This window comes from Lissotriton helveticus, chromosome 4_1, assembly GCF_964261635.1.
Source record: "Lissotriton helveticus chromosome 4_1, aLisHel1.1, whole genome shotgun sequence".
Taxonomy (NCBI): domain Eukaryota; kingdom Metazoa; phylum Chordata; class Amphibia; order Caudata; family Salamandridae; genus Lissotriton; species Lissotriton helveticus.
The window spans coordinates 166,101,143-166,118,501 of NC_136063.1; the positions used below are offsets into that span (position 1 = coordinate 166,101,143).

General features: G+C 45.8%; 1 protein-coding gene across 2 annotated transcripts in view; it reads right to left on the bottom strand.

Annotated features, from left to right (window-relative positions):
* Positions 1-15,966, bottom strand: part of LOC144828458 (ubiquitin carboxyl-terminal hydrolase CYLD-like) — a 677,169-nt gene extending 661,203 nt beyond the window's left edge. Inside the window, exon 1 of one of the 2 annotated variants that reach the window (XM_078686635.1) lies at positions 15,751-15,966. In XM_078686635.1, coding sequence (XP_078542761.1) covers positions 15,751-15,884 — 134 coding nt within the window. In that variant the 5' untranslated portion in view covers positions 15,885-15,966. The remainder of the gene's footprint in view (positions 1-15,750) is intronic. The other variant, XM_078686637.1, reaches the window with a different exon arrangement.
* Positions 15,967-17,359: the final 1,393 nt, after the last annotated feature.

A 17,359-nucleotide genomic window follows, 5' to 3' on the forward strand; every position in this document is an offset into this window, starting at 1 on the left:
GCATGGGCCCATGCTCTTCCCCACCCCAAGGCTCAATAGCCTTTTCTGTCACCCCAGGAGGTGGATAGGCGGAGTCACGTGCTAGATGAATGCCAAAGAAATGTTCTGGGAGCTATGGATGGAATATTATGTAGAATTTCAGCAGACGGGCCCAGCGGCCAGAGAGAGGACCGTTTATGCACTTGTGACCTTTTGGAAGTTCCAGATGGATTTGTCGGATAAAAGTATATTTGCCAAAATCCTAAATGCTGAGCCTGCTTACACGAATAGTAAACCTGAAGAGATCTAAAGTAAATCTATGCCTTGCTTATGTAATGCAAATTAAAAAAAAATGTGATCCAGCCATATAATGCCCCAGAAATGCTCACACCTGTGGGCATGAATGTTAGTCCAGATCGAAGCGGATTATAACCGCCAATAGAGGAGTTTAACCATTTAAGTTTTTCTTCATAAAGCACGTGATTAAATAGATTTTATATGGTCCTTTGAACAGTAGTTGTGTCCCAATGTTGCAAATAACCGGTATTACTACTATACACACCACTGTTACGATAGCATCCAAGTTAGCAGGATTAAACGCCAAGTCTGCCCTGCCAGAGTCAATGTAAACATGTGCCTTAAACCCACGCTCTCAACTCGCTCAGCTATCTAACAGGGCTCAACTGAGCCTGCAAAGACATCGCTTTGGAATGCTAGCTCCGGTTATTGCTAGTTCAACTGCATTTCACAGGTATGATTCGAGGCAAGGCCGACTTTGCCTTTCATCATTACAAGGTTAATAAGACCGCATTAGTTTGGATGCGGTGACGTCAGTCTCACAGCCAACTTTTAGGTAACTCTGGGGCATGTACAGTTATGAAGCAGTGAGGACATTCTGCGGTGCTCCGTATTTTGTACTTTGAGATTTAGCCTGTCTTTGCCCTCGCCCACCAACCTGTAGCGCGATCAGGTTTACCAATTCTAAAAGTGAGCAGCTCTTCCATTCCAGATATTTTCTGTGCATTCTGGGACTTGTAGTCCCGGTTTGGGAATGGGTTAAACAGGACTAAAAGTCACAGAATGCAAGGATAAATTGATACACTACTCCCGCAGGGAACTAGGAAACTTGAGAGCCCTGCTAACCTGCATGTGTCAGTAACTCTTCGGTTGATGACAGGGTTCACAGCTGAAGCCAACCAGCTGCTGCAGTGAGGCGCAACCTATTCTTTAAAATTCTCTATTAAAACGCAGGTAAGGTGTTATAATTACAATCATTGACAAAGAAAGGGCGGATCCCATTAGCGGTGTTATCTACAGAAACGGGCCCCGCCTTGCTGCAAATTACTGACCAGCCAGCCTTTCCCTATTCACAGCCACGAAATGCAACCAAGGAACCTCGCAGATACGACTCCCATTTACACATGTAGTCTGTAACAACACAACACACAATGGCTTCTGCTCCTTAAAAAGTTATTATTAAACATGATGCCGAAAGTGGCGTAGAAAGCTTAGAAACAAGGGGGCATATTATCAAGGGGGTTTATCTCCGCTTTTTTGGCTTTAAAAGCCAAGAAAGCGAAGATAAAATTATCTCCCTATTACCTAGCTGTTGCTAACACCAGTTAGCGACTTCTAGTAGGAGATAGCGACCATCTTGCGCCCCGCTTTGCATGTCAGTGAAAAGGGCGTGCCAAGATGTTAGCGACTGGAAACAGTCGCTAACATCGCTATCTCCTATTACCAACTTTTGGAGATATTCACGCTAAGCGCGAATATCTCCAAAAGCTAACACCTGCCCCTGAGCAGTTCTTAGCCATGTTATCCAATGGTAGGTGGATAACATGGCTAAGAGCATTAGCTCGGTAATGCATGAATATCGCTGACTTTTCAGCGATATTCATGCATTTCGGCCGATTTTTATCGCTTAGGAGATAAACCTTGATAATAGCAAGGTTCCTAAGCGATAAAAATCGCCGCAGCACGGCGATAAAAATATTGCCGCTAAGCCAACATAGCGATAATTATCGCTAGTTGTTGGTAATATGCCCCAAGGTATTTCATCACATCGCAGAAAAACGAAAATAAAATCTCTCCAAGATGGCCCCTACATTTATCGAGATAGGTTTGCTCTCCATGAAGTTCTAAAAGGCGAGAAAGTGGAACAGAAACTATTTTGTTCACATTAAAAAGACACTCCCATCCCCCCAAGAGGGCTCGATTCCAGTAACATAACTCCTCGGTTTAAACACAACACTGACCTTGAACGTGCACAATAAAAGGCTCAGTTTATAGGACCTGATAGGCTGTTAAGCAAAATGCAGGCACTGAAAAGTGAAAGAGTAGCAACCAATACACCGATGCATTGTTTCTTTACAAGTGAAAACCAAACAGTAGTATAACAAGCATTTGCAATGCAATAGGTCTCGCATTAGGAAAGTTTGAGCTATTGGTATTGTAAATGACAAATATTTTATGTATGTGTTGGTTTTGAAAATAGCGAAATGAATAGCTTTGTCATTTACAATGCCAATAGTTTTAACTTTCGCAAATGTGACACCTATAGCATTTGTAATGCAATATGTGTTGTATTTACGTGACTTAGATGTATTGATATTATAAATAACAATGGTGAGGAGGGGTGAACACAAAAGGAAGAGACAGAGGGTGGATGCTGGGCTGAAGGGGGGAGGACGAGTGAGAAACTTATGAGGAGGACAATGGAGAAAGCGGGACAAAGGGGAGAGAGAGACTGACAGTGAGAAAGAAAAGATGGAACTGATGAAGCACCCCTCTCCACCGCGCTCTTCTCTGCAGCTGTAAACAAACTCCCTTGCATGTCAATGTGGCTCACTCAGCCCGTGTATTTCTAGTTGAATAATAATTATAGCGCGTGCCACAGAGAGGCTGTATTTCGTAGTGCTGTAAGTAACAGGAGTGCAGTCAGAGCAGCGCTTGTTTGATGGCATCGAAGTGCTTCAGACACCCTGGGAGGCATGATGTGGAAGTTTGTAGGCGTGACCTCGTACTGTGGTGTAAAGCAGTGTGTGATTTGCGGGGGGGAGGGTAATTGGGAAAGAGGGGAAAAACACAACTATGGGTTAAGGGGTGGAATGTGTCGATCCTAGAGCCGGAGGGAGGTTTTCAGGGAAGAAAGTCTGCAGCCTGTCAGCGGCTCGGCAATGCTGGCTGTTTGTGCCCGATTTAGCATCTGAAGATATGCACTCATCGCGCACACAGACTCAATAGAGCATTAATATTCTGAACCTTTATGCATGAAACGTCTAACTGGCAAAGATCTATCCAGGCACGCACACATCACAGCTTCAGGGGTGTTTACCCGCCACTATGTCTTCCAGCAACAAGTAAACGTTCTGGGCATTTCGAGTGAGCTTGTTGGTTCGCCACAAGAGGAGCTAGAAAAACAAGTCTTCACGGCTCGATGCTGTTTGGGAGGTGGGAGGGGAAGTAGGAGAGGGGGGAGTGATAGGGATGAAAGCGCTAGCGGCCGCATGCTGCCAAATGATGACCTTTCAGCGCATTGCTTTGAAGTCTCATGGCGGGGGACGGGGGAGCAGTTGGGAGGCATTCCATTGAAGTCTGGTGCTGCGAGGCTGATGGGTTTAACGTGGACGCACGTCTCACACGAGTGCATTACATGAACTGCACGTAATCCGCTTGGTCAAGAGTTTGTTTCCCCTACTATATGCTCTCGCTATTAATCCCTGCGGGATATAATAGCTCGACCTAAAAAATGTAAACTAGCTCTTTTGACTCAGAGAAGCAAGACCCCAACCCAGAGACCCTAACAGTATCTGTTACGATTGATGCAGTCACTTGCTGTTACAGCGAGCAGGTCGTATCTCCTGGCTGGACTCATGTTGCCACTAGTAGCGAAGGTTTTCCAACCAGTCATTCCAGGAATATTATTCTCCCACTGGCTGGGTTTCCCCATTGAACCTCATCTGCTCCCTCACAGCCTGCAACTTTAACAATACAACAGATAGTCCCAGGCAGCTGATTAATTTGAGAAAAGAGGCCAGGCACCAACACTTAAGATCCTGTCAACTGCCCTTTCCTTGTGAGAATGGGCTGTTAATGTACCAATTATCTAAACTTCATTGAAATTTCACACTTAAACATAACATACTGCATCACTCAAGTACAACTCAAAATATTGCAATGGATGCAATGAAAACAACAGCTCAACTTGCAAAACTGATGCTCCAACACACTACACAGTGTTGTTATCTCCAAGTCACACCTTCACAAAACCAGAACGTTAAAAACACTAAAAACCATATGCTCACACAACCAACACCACAGCAAGATCCACACAAATGCTAATTTTCACTAGAAACAGACATATCAACAGAACACTCAGGGTTAAAGCCACAACCAATCACTTCGACAGGACACACATTATCACATTCCCATGTGAATAAAGTATGTAGGGGCAAGCTGACTATATACACAATAAAAACATTTTGAAATGAAAATGTTAGCACCTACAATACAGCAATGATGTATGGTTTAAGTCTGAATGCTGCAACCAAACCAGATCACACCTCGCCAATCAAGTGCCTAAATCCTATTGAACAAAAACACACTAGCCGCAGCAAACCACCCCTTCACATCAAAAAACACCCAATTAAACACGGATTGAAACACGGAGCTTTAAAAACCAGTATTGAAACTGAGACTGCACTCTCTCACCAATTACATCCCCCAGCAACATCAAACTGAACTCAATAGAAAGCATAAGTCATCAACACACAGGCTCATACAAAAAGAAAAAGCAGCATGGGCTACTAAATGGAGCAATGTATTGGGTTTCAACACAGATGAACACAAGTAAACCATATTAACAGCTACTAGTCATCACACACTTTAGATTATAGTGCTTCAAAAACAAAAGAAGTTTTTTTTCTAACACGGAATGACTAGATTAAGAGGGTAGTTAACACACTGTTTATGGGGAGCAACCCTGGGAATATTCCTGGCCACGAGAACCTCGCGTCTGACAGGTGCAACAAAAAATAAATAAGGAGCTGGTGACGGTGGAGCACAGAGAGGAAAACTTAAAACTGGCGCGGAAAAAGTCAAAGAGGAGGAGGGTAGCCAATCGTCCACTGCTGTTACAAGACCTTCACCCCTACACTAGAAGAACACTGTACATAAACTACGCTGGTGGCATTGCTTTACCGGCCCAAACAGAAGACTGCTCAACCAACTTTCATTCGAACATCATACCACATTAAAACTAAATGCTACGCTCACAGTATATAACAAACAAACTGCAACACCCTCCATAGTATATGCTTCTGCCCTACTGACAACATACACAATAGAACCCAAATTACCTGCCAATGAGCACCAGCACCGCCACAAATAAAACATCGCGTCATCACGTCTCCTTACTAGTCGGCAAAGAGCTAGCGGAAGTCAGGCAGCCTTCAGTGGGACGTGGGCGGGGCCTGCAAAGACACAGGATGGAACTGCCAGGAGAACATCCTGGAACCCTGCACGCTAAATGCTGGCTACCGAGGGACACGTTGAAAGAGCCCGGTGAGTGGAGGGGGGGGGGGGGGGAAGAGGGCGTGTGTCTGTGTGTGTTCGAGTGTGTCTGTCTGTGTGCGCGTGGGTCTGTTTAAGGGGGGGTGCGTGTGTGTATGCAGTGTGTGTGTGTGCCTGTGTATGCGTGTGGCTGTGTATGTGCGCATGCGTGAGTGTGGCTGTGTGAGTGTGTTTGCGCATGGGAATATGAGGCACGAGAGGGGTACGGCGCCGTGCGCGCCCATGAGATGAAATCTGCGCTCGTGCCCCTCTCGTGTCTACATTCCCAAATACGGGCAGCAATAGGTCTCGAGCAGACTACTCTGCTCGACCTAAAAAAGTAGGTAGACAAAATACTTTATTTACAAGATTATATGTTATAGCAATGCACACACAATACACATATATTTAGAAATAAAATACATATCAATATGCAGCCTTTAAATAAAGTGTATCTATAGGTTATAAAAAGGTTCTTAATCATACAAGTTCAAAAGGAAAGAACTGATCATATTAAAAACCTAACGACATAGGCAAATAAATAACATTAAACTTTAGCAGATGAATATATAATTGAAACAGGATGAATTGTGTTCTTCCTCATAGGAATGTAAAAATTGCAATTAATCATATTAGAAACCTATCCTCAATCACAAGGGGGCTCTGCTTTACAATATTACACAGAATACTGAGTTCATAGACCTTTCTGGAACAACCTTAATTTTGTTCACTCTTTAGGAAACACTCTTCACACAAATGCCAACCTATTCTGATTTCAGTTGCAAAGCGGAAAACGTTTTTTCCGCCATTCATAAACATATTTTATGTCTCCCAGTGCTGATTCTATACTTGTAGACAAATGATAATCAGCTGGTTGTGCGATCAAACACCCAACTCCCAGTCAAGCTGACCACATGCTTGCTAGAAGCCGAGCAATGGGTGGGGCGTGATTTCCTTAAACGTAATGCTTACAAGACTGTGAATCTCCACCAAGTCAAATCATTAGGAATCGTGGTGGACCATATCTCTCTTTTCAAGCCCTGACTGACGTTGCATCATCAGCCCGTTTCAATCCCCTGACACTTTTAAGAACAATTCTCCCATAAAGGCCTCTCCATCTTCACATTCAAGTAGTTTTAACAAGCATCTTTTGAGTCACAGATCCCTGTCACATCCTCCAATCCAGCTTTTCCAGAATCCTCACTTGGGCAATTCTAGAGGATTCAAAACTTTGCTGCCCGGTTAGTAGGAAGCCTACACAAGTTCCACCACTTAACCCAGGCAATAATCCTTCTTCACTGGCTTCTGGTCAGGCAAAGAATTCTCTTCAAATGAACTGCCTTACACACAAAGGCTTCTATGATGCAGAAAGCTCACCTACTTACCAAACTTCTGCACTCAAACTCCCAGTCCCTGATCCTAGACATGTGGCTGCTCTCTTTTTGTAGCCACAAACTCTGAAATAGTCTCCTACTGCACACCTAGAGTATATAATCTTACTTAGCCTCCAAAAAGGCGTTGAAAACTCAAATTTTGTTTTATACAAGATCCCCTGTTTTTAATTCTTTTTTACTATTCCTAGTGCTAAGATGCCTATGTTGATGAACTAACAGTTAATAGAACGAATCAATCAATAACTCGAACAATGTGCTCTATAGAAGTGTTCTAATGTCAACCACCTTCTTCGAAAAAAGCAACCACAAGTAAGTGTTGATATCAATAAAGAGAAAACGGCCTGAGAGCAACAAAGGGCTAAAAATTAAACGGAGGTTTTGAGGCAATACCAGATTATGTTCTTTAAGTTGTTTTTACACACTTGAATTACACTACAGGCAGGTGTCAATAAGTGTATTCTATTTCACATATTTACATATTAGGGGACAACACTAAAGAGGACTGGTTGGAATGGCTGCCTGTCTAGATACAACATCAGAAAGTACAAATTATTTACTTTGCCCTAAAGGTCACTCACTGCAAAAGACAACTACACTAGTACTAATTTGAGGCACTGGGGGCTCACGTTATGGCTAAGGATACTGGGTGGGGTTGTTCTAAGCTGAGGAGATTGGAGCAGAGGCACACATGATGGCTAAGCAGGAAAATACCCACAAAGTGGCATTTTCAAACACACAACATAAAAATCATCTTTACTAATAGATACATGGTTACCTTCTGGTTTTATGGAAAACTAAACTCCATTTCTCCATCTCGTCTCAATGGGAAGTTATACTTGTCAGATGTTACAACGTACCTCCCATTCTATCCTACAGGACAGATAGCCTTTCAAATAGTTAAAAACGAAATACACTGTATTTCACTATCAGGACATGTCACACACACCAGCACATGTCCTACCTTTCACAAACACTGCACCCTGCCCACATGGGTACCTTGAGCCTACCTTAGGGGGTCTTACATGAAAGAAAAGGGAAGGTTGGGGTCTGGCAAGTGGGTGCACTTGTCAATTCGACATGGGAGTCATAACTGCGCGCAGACACTGCAGTGGCAGGTCTTAGAACCCTTTGAAAGGCTGCTTGTGTGAGTGGCACAATCAGTGCTGCAGGCCCACTAGCAGCATTTGATTTACAGGCCCTGGGCATACACAGTGCACTATACTACAGACTTAGTAGTAAATCAAATAAGCCAAACATGGAAATTATTTACATAATTTACATAGAGAGCATATGCACCTTAGCACCGAACAGCAGTGGTAAAGTGCCCAGAGTCCTAAAACCAACAAAAATAGGAGGCCAAAAAGTCTGGGGGTAAACCCACTGAAAAAGGGAAGTCTAATAGTGGGGTTGTTCTAAGCTTCGGAGATTGGAGCAGAGACCAGTATATTTTTCATTGGTGATCAAGTACTAATATATTGCGCTGACTATATTTTAGGATTTATATCGTTCTTGCCTCCTTGACGCATCCAAAGGGCAATTTCACACAACTAGCACGAGACACTGTAGGGAAGTGCATATTTGGCTTAGTGTTGCATGTGTTGTGATGCTGTATGGGCTGTTTTTTTGTTGTATATGAGTTACTACAGAAGTGTGTAGGTAAGTGGGTTTCTGTTGCAGTACCTCCCCCCCTCACACTTTTTGTCTGACTGATGCATCTTTTGACTGAATGTGCACTGGGCTCATGCTAACCAGGTCTCCAGTGTCTGTCTTCTTTCCCAAAACTGTGCATTTGCTTCCACAATCGACACACCTCTGGCACACATGTAAGTCCCTTGCAGAAGGTACCAAGGGTCTTGTGACCAGAGAGGGTCTCTAAGGGCTGCAGCATGTGTTGTTCTACCCTAAGAGACCCCTCACCAAACACATGCACAGTGCCACAGCACCTGTGAGTTTTGGTGAAGATAAAAGTAAAGAGTTGTCCTGGCACACATCCCTGTGTGCCAGGCCTACCAGCACTGCAAGAGCCATAAGTAAGTCACTTCTAAAGCAGGCATTACAGCCCTAACGAAGAGTGCACCAAACCTCTTGTGAGGGCACAACTGCATGAGCAGATATACCCCTATAATGTCTAAGTCCATTCTTAGACATTATAATTGCAGTGAAGCCATACTGAGTACATGGCTGGCAGCTTGTCACTACGAGTTCCACAGCTTCACAATGGCTTCACTGAATTCCAAGATAATTGGTACCAAACATCTCAGATTAATGAGCCTACACTGGCACCGGTATTGAAATCATTAATAAATGCACTTAGAGAGAACCTCAGATGTGCACCATAACAAACCTACCAAACTACTAGTTTGTGCCTGACTGGTCTGCACCAGCCTGCCACTTCTAGACTTGTTTCTGATGCCCTAGGTAGGAGCCTTTTGCTCTTGTGGGTCAGAAACACCTGCTCAGGGTGGACGTGATTCACACTTACCCAAAAGCAGGAACAGCATAGCACAGCGGCGAGCCTTTAGAGGCATTGTGCCCTTTGTTATGCTGAGCAAGGCCTCTCCGGCTAGTGGAAATGCCTGCCCTCCTGAACAAGCACCACTATTGGCGGCAAGGTCGACAGGACAATTAGTAAGCAAGAGAGGTGTGTCCTCTCTCAGCCAGGACCACCCCTAAGGTGCCCCGAGCTTTAAGTGATCCCCCACTTTGAAAATCCTCCATATTGTTTTGAAGGATTGTAGCCACTGGGGTTAGGGGTATGCCCCCTTCCAGAGGGAGTGGACATACATAGGGTGTAGTCACCCTAAAGATAAGTAGCCCATTGGCTACTGCCTTCTTACCCATTGTAACACCCCTAAATTGAGTATTTAGGGACATCCCTGAACCTTAATCCTCAGATTACTGATGATGCATGAAGAAGAGGACAAAGTAAAGCCATGCAGCAGCAAAGCCTGAAGACACCAACTGACTTGGCTCCAGCCCTACCAGCCTCAATGCAGCCCTCAAAGAACCTGCTACAGAAGAGTGACTTGTCCCGCAGCTCAGCAACCTCCAGAACCCTGCCTGCCTTCTAAAAAGACCACGGATCTCCCCCCATGGACAGCGGACCTGTCCAGAAGAAAACCAAGTAAAGAACCGCAAAGTAGACCACCTCTCCACCCAATGCCCACGGCCAGAGTCCAAGAGGCCCACAGGTCCAGAAAAGGTTCCCCAGCAATCCTGAGCAAGAGTCCCACATGGGTTCACCGCTGCCGGACTCCACGTCGATGCCTGCAGCCGCTGCACGACAACTCTCCCCCCACCCACCCAACGTGACCGCACTGGTAAGCAGACTTCTGACACCAAAGGACACCTGGAACCCCTGGGGCTGGGGAAGATCTACCAACGGTGTCCCGAAGCTCCAGCACATCCCAACTTACCTGTGCAGCTGTAGGTTTCTTTCGTCTAGCCTCCTGGCCTGAGCCTGCAGATTTTTTCAAGTTCAAGATTCCCCATTGGTTTGCATTGGGCCCCTGATGTTGTGTTAGCATTCTGCACCCGGCCACCCCTGTGCCGCTGGAGGTGTAAGTTTGGTGCTGCCTTGTGCCCCCCCCCCCCCTGTGCTTACCTTAACCCCTGGAGACTGGGTTCTAAAACCGTGCTACTCACCTGCAAGTAGTACCATTTTGATTGCCCCCTTTCTCCATTGGATAAATTGGCACCAGATACAGAGTTTGACCTCTGCACCCGGCTGCCCCTGTGCCGCTGGTGGTGCACAGTGGTCTCTTACCTGAAACTTGCCTGGTACCGATTCTTCATCCAAAAGTTTAATTTCTTAAATCGATTACCTGCCTGCAAATTGCTGATTGCGTTTCCTCCTATAGGATAACATTCTATTGATTGAAAAATGCACTAGATGTCCACTTGTGATATAGAAAAACAGTGATTATGCAAAACGTATTTACAGCAATATAGTATCTTTGATTCTATAAAATACACATTCTAAAAGTAAATACTTTTATAAACCATTGGTCTCGTATTTAGTCATTGAGTGTGTGCATTCTTTTCTTGTCAGTGTATGACAACAAATGCTTAGCACTGTCCTCTGAAAAGCCTAACTGCTTGCCTACACTACCACAAAAGAGAGCATTTCTATCATCTACTTTAGCGTCTGTAAAGCCTCTGGGGATCCGCTCGACTGTGTACCTTACTTTGGTATAGTATATACATAATCAGCTTCCTACAAAGCGCTATTATCTTATATTTTATTATTGAAATATTTTCTTACAAAGAAGTATGCTGAAATAAACATGATTCCTAACACCAGAATGTTGGACACTTTGTGTTCCTGAGGACTGTACGTTACACCATATCAATATTACAGCCACACTTAAATATAGCCACCCAAACGGTGACTGATATTTTAGACCAGCGTTTCCCAAACTGTGGGTCTCAAGCAGATTTTTTGGTGGGTCACAGAAGTCCAAGCAATAAATGAAGATTCCTTTAAATTCTGTATTTATCTTGTCACATTTGCTGCGCTTCAAAGACAGAGATCAAATATCAGGCTGTCTATTGACAAATTGCAGCTTTTTAATATTGGTTTGAACTGGACTATGCATGGGACACCTTGTGTGCCCCAGGCAGTGTCTCATTTAATTCAGCACTCCCTGCCCCAATACACTATAGCCTGTCTGGGGTGGTGCTAGCACCTCCCTGTGACAGGAAACCTATTGTGTAAGCCTCCCTCGCTGGAAGGACTCCCAGCAGCAGGAGGTCAGACTTGTGTCTGTGGCAGCAGCATCCATTTTGTGATGCTGAGGCTCTGGTTAACTTTAACCGGGATTAATGAAAGTAACATGTCTTCTCCCTCTAGAAGGGTGGAATGCTACCCCCGTCGCCAGGACTGGCGAGGGGGTAGTATTCCAAAGCGTATGACACCTTACACGACATGTTTTGATAAAGCCAAACCAAAGTTAGCATCTGACCGCGAGGTACATAATGCACTTAAGAGTATATGGTATGGCAATATCCTAGAACAGCTATAAGGACATGGTTCCGAAAGCTGTAGACAGGCTCAGCTCATGCTAGAGCACCATCTCACATAAAACCAAGCACTCTGCCTCCAGGATTGTTAAGGCCTGCCATAGGAGTGACATATAGGTGTATATGTGTCTAGATATAAGGTTAGACATAGGAATACTATATCTAAGCAAGGGGTGATTACACGACCTTGCCCCAGCTGAGTGATCAGCCAGTTGTGTCAGTTTGGATAGCCAGCCAGGGGTGGCAAAAAGATATGCTGCAGCCCCTGGTAGGCCTTGGGTGCACCTATGCCCTGGGTACCTATAGTACACTGTACAGGGACTCATAAGAGTGACCCAAATCCCAATTGGTGATGTACCTAAAGTACATGGTGTGAAATTTAGAGAGAGAACAGCAGGGCTGTGGGTCTGATTAGCAGGCCCACAGCCACATTAAGTCGAAAACCAGTGAAGCAAAAAGCAAAAAAATAGGGTGACCATAGGAAAGCAGACCCTACTCTCCTACAATACCACTTTTAGAAAGTAGGTCTTTTCTTGCCTAAGCCTTCCAGTGTGCTCTGCTGTTATGTGTATTGACTGTCTGGGTTTAGAGGGGCAAGGCAGGGTTGATTATAGAGATCTGCATTTGGAGAAGGGGAGGGGTGAACCTTTGATCTGAGCAGGGCTGTGCCTGGCAAAGGGAATGCTGGCTTCACCTCCTCCTGTGCGTCTGATGGCAGACCCCCTCTTTCTGAAATGAAGGATGCAGCCTGGTAAACAAAGTACTCCAGGCCTGAGCAGGACTGGTTTTGGCTGGGTTAAGGGACCAGTGACTCCTTAGAACAAATACTTTTGGTGGTATAAATATCTGTGCCCAATCCCCTCCAGGGTGTATTGCTCCTGGATGTCAAGAAGAGAAGAACCTCTGACCGTGTTACTGAAGGAATCTGCAGGAGAGGACTGTCCTTGTGCTTGTGTGCTATTTCTTGGACTGGCCTACAGTAATTCGACTTGGAAGAAGAGGGAAAAGGACTTTTGAGAGACTTTTATTTTTGCTAAGCAATCACCCAAGGGCTAGAAGAGAGCTAGCCGCCTGCTGGAGTCACAGGCATATCTGACTTCCCCCACCAGCCTCCTGTTTCATCCCAGCGAGGATTTCTATCTGCAGGTGAGGCCCCTGTGAGTTCCAGGGCCTCTAGTTCTACTACAGAGAAGAGAGTGCTGAAATCGTCGCTAACGCACGTTTGTGAGCCGCCGCAGCTGAAGAGCGTAAGAAAAATCATCGCCCAGCTGCCGCCGAGTGCTCGCAAACCAAAAATCATCACACGTTCCCGGGCTTTTCGAGTGCTCGCTTACCCCGGATCATCGCATCGAGATCATCGCATCACGACATCGCAGTGCCGGCGCCGTGCGTCCGCCATTTTCATTTCATCACACCCGGATCGTCACTCCCTCACGGGGCGCCATTTTCTTTCATCGCAACAAGATCGCACACGCAACAGGTTCCGCGCATCATCCTCCCTCGCGGCAAGGATTCAACACATCGCTGGCCTAGCGTGAAGAAGTCTGTCGCTTTTTCCCCGCACGCACCCGCAGACCGGCGACTCATCCTCCCTTGCGGCAAGGATTCAACGCATCGCCGGCCTCGCTTGAGGAAAATCATCGCTACAGCTCCTTTGCGACATTTTGTTGGTTTTGCTACTGAATCCAGATACTTTGTAATTAAAAGGGTCGCAGAGACCACTGCCTTGAACTGAACTCCTATTTGCACACTTTGAACTATTTTTACAGCATTTCAAGACTATTCCCATTTTTCAGTATTGTGGCCTTTTACCGTTATTGGTCTTGTGTTAAGTCTATATATAAAGATACTTATTTTTTATAACTACTTGTGTGGTGTCCCTTTGTAGTGTCCTTCACAGTGTTACTGTGTATGATCATAAATGCTTTACACACTGCCTATGAGATAAGCCTAGCTGCTTATGCTACGTTACCACAGGGTTGAGCAGGGGTTATAAAAGGGTGTAGCCCCCCTTACTCTGACTTAGGAAGAAGGGTCCCTACTTGGACTGTGGCCAGCCACTACCAACTAGAGACCCCCATTTCTAACACCCGTATCATCTCCACTAAAGCTAGTGGATCGCGAACGTTTGTCATTCTGTCATGGTTCTAAAATGTTTGGGAACCACTGTTTTAGACCATGTTACTTGTACCACAGTTCTTTTGCAAATTCTTAAGAGAACAAATACATTCAATGTAGCACAACATAATATTTGAAAAGTAAACAATACACATTCAAAACTGTTCACTTTAGGGACCAGCCTCTAACCCTCATTCGGATGAGGATTGCATGTGGCATCCAAGAAAATACAGCATCAAGCAGAGCTGCGTCCCCGCCAGCTGAGCCCGAGTTCAATGAACTCGGGACCATGGGTGTCATTTAAGGGTCATCACTGCGACCCGTGGCTAGCCCCTTGTGATCCATGGCACTGCCTTTGGGACCCCTGGCCTCACAGGTGGCAAAATCAGTGCCTGGGGCACGTCCTAATTAATGCACGCTGGTTGGGGCTCTACTTTTTTGTGTACTGTCACTTTTTTTAGTACACTAATAATGAATAATGTTATTCACTATTAGAGTGATAAAAAATGGACTACACTTAGCTGGAATATGACCCTATCTGGCATCTAAGGTAAGTAAAAATGGTTTTAAATGTATGTTGTATGTGTGCTTGCGGGTGAGTGTTTATGTGGGTGTTTGTGTGTGTGTGTGAATGTGGGTGTATGCGTAAGCATGTGATGTGAGTCAAAGTAAAGGTAAATTGCCATGTATTGTCACTTCCCCTACCCCTGGCATTTTGGTGAATTGACGCTCATGCTCTGAACGCTGGCAAAGTATGATCATTTTGTTCCAAAATATCCACCAGCACAGCCTCTGAAAACACGGAAACTCTTAAAAGTAGCTAAGCTTAAACATTAAACTAAACAAAGATATTTTCTCACAACCGTCAATATTAGAAAATGGAAAACGGGTGACATTTCAGGTCCAAAAACAGCATAAGCCCCACACTCACCAGATGAATGCATTTTGCACAAACCATATTTAGTGCTCCCGTTCTTATAAGACAAATGCTCTTCCCAAGGAAAGAGAGCATTTGTCTTATACTCTTACACTCCTCAAATATGCGGTTTCTGCCATCGCACTCCAAAATCTGAGAGGCTAATAGATTCATGTCACCACGCCAGGATATATTTGTTCCAACCACATCCTTATCTTTTGTCCATCACAGCTGTGGCAACTATCCTATAGGTTTCAAGTTAACTGACAGAAGACTACAGTCCCCAGAACGCACTGCTTTGTTTAGATGGAAAAAAACACGACTTGAATCAGGGATAATAGAGCCACATAGTGGGTGGGGGGTCCTCACTTATCCAACTCCATGGAGGTCTAAGTAAAGTTGAGCTAGGGGGTGTGAGACGCTCGTTACAAATCTGATAGGCTGCATCTCTGCCTTTACAAGGTATATTCTCAATCCCCTGTGAGAAGAGGCTCAAAACACTTTACTTTCACTTTCAAAGTACTGGCACAGTACCACACACAATGTGCTATTATCGGGGGGGGGGGGCAAGGCGGTAGCGCCCCGCTGGGGCCGTTGCTGCACCTCGAGGCCCCCACACACCTCACGGTCTCCAGGACCGGACACCTGTCAGGGCGGAGGGGGCGTTCCTCCCTGGACATGGACAGCAGGCAAGGGGTTCGAACACGCTGTCTTGGAAGTCTGATGTCAGTCAGACACACTCGCGGGGGGCGGCGAAGGGAGACTTACCGGGCCCAGACGTTGCCGGTGGGATGGAGATCCCCTGGTCCCCGCGGGAGCCCCTGCCGCCCGCAGCCTGCTGTTGCTGCTGCCTGCGCTCCGTCGCTGGGACACTTCCTGGTGGAGGCCGGGAGCGGTAGCATCCCGGCGCGTCACGGGGCACGCGCCGCGGCATGACAGAGAATGCGTGGCACGTGCCACAGCATGGCACAGAATGCGTGGCAGGCGCCGCGGCTTGACACAGAATGCGTGGCACGCGCCGCGGCATGACACAGAATGCGTGGCACGTGCCGCGGCATGACCAGAACGAACCAGCCCATTACTCCCACTGTGTCGAATGCATGCAGTGTGCTCTGTTGATGACCACATCAGCTTTGACACAACGGGTAACAAGTTTCATTGAAGCGTAAAAAAGCAGACCCCCGTGTGATATTAAGATAATGAGCCTGGTGAAGTGATGGAAAGACTCATAAATATCTGTGGGGTCGAAAGAACCACTCTTCAGGCCGAAATATGTATAGGTTCTTTATTATATGCCCGGAGCGCCGGGAGACAATCTCTTCACTCTAGCGGTAGGCGCCTATACAATATGGCCGCCTTCCGCTTCCTGTTTGTGCGCTTCCCTTTCCGGGCGACGGACAACTAGACCGTCACCACATCTCCCCCCTTTATGCAACAATAACAAAATCAATAAAGTCCTTACTTGCAGTCCATATCATAGTCTTTAAACTTCTCCGGTACCTTTACCACTCTTCCCACTCTGGTTCTCACTGCTTCAGTACCACCTCCTTCTCTTGGGCCTTCCTTGTCCTCTCTTCTCCCGTTGCTTTCACTTTCTCTGTCTCGAACTTCCTTGTATCCTTCTGCCTCGTATCTGCTTCTCCCCTCTTCACTCATGCCACATTCTCCATCGCTGTCTTCCACTTGCCGACCTCCTTCTCCTACATTCTCTATTTCCCTTCTGCTACTTTCTCTTCCGCTTTCCTCTTTCACTTGCTGAGTTCCATCATCCATGTCATTTCCCCAACTCAAAATTTTGCTGCACTTGGCCATCCTGTCCATTGACCACACCTTTCCATCACTGAGTAGGGCAGACCGGGTGTAGGGTTCCAGTACTTGCAATGGTGGTGAAAACTTGCTCTCCCCTTTCTTCTTGAGGATTGCCAGTTTAACCCTCACCCAATCTCCCTTTTCCAGTTCTGCTCCCTGAACGTTGCGTCTCTTGTTATAGTGCTGTGTATACACTTCTTGGGCTTTCTCTAAGTTCCTTCTGACGATGGCTGGTGACGACTTACTTTGCACCACTAATTTCCTCCATGCCATGTTGTCCTTCGTAAAGGCATCTCTTCCTCTCAATACCTTAAATGGGCTGTATCCTGTGCTGCCTGGTGTGATGCGATAGGCCCAGATCATTTTCTCCAATTCCTTCTCCCAGTCCATACCATCGTTTATAGCCGCTTGAATGGTGCCCATGATCACCCTATTGAATCTTTCCACTTGACCGTTTCCGGCAGGGTGATAAATGGGCGTGTGGTTCACCTCTATGCCATTCCTAGCTGTGAATGCGGTCCATTTAGCTGACGTAAAATGCGGCCCATTGTCACACGTGATGCTTTTC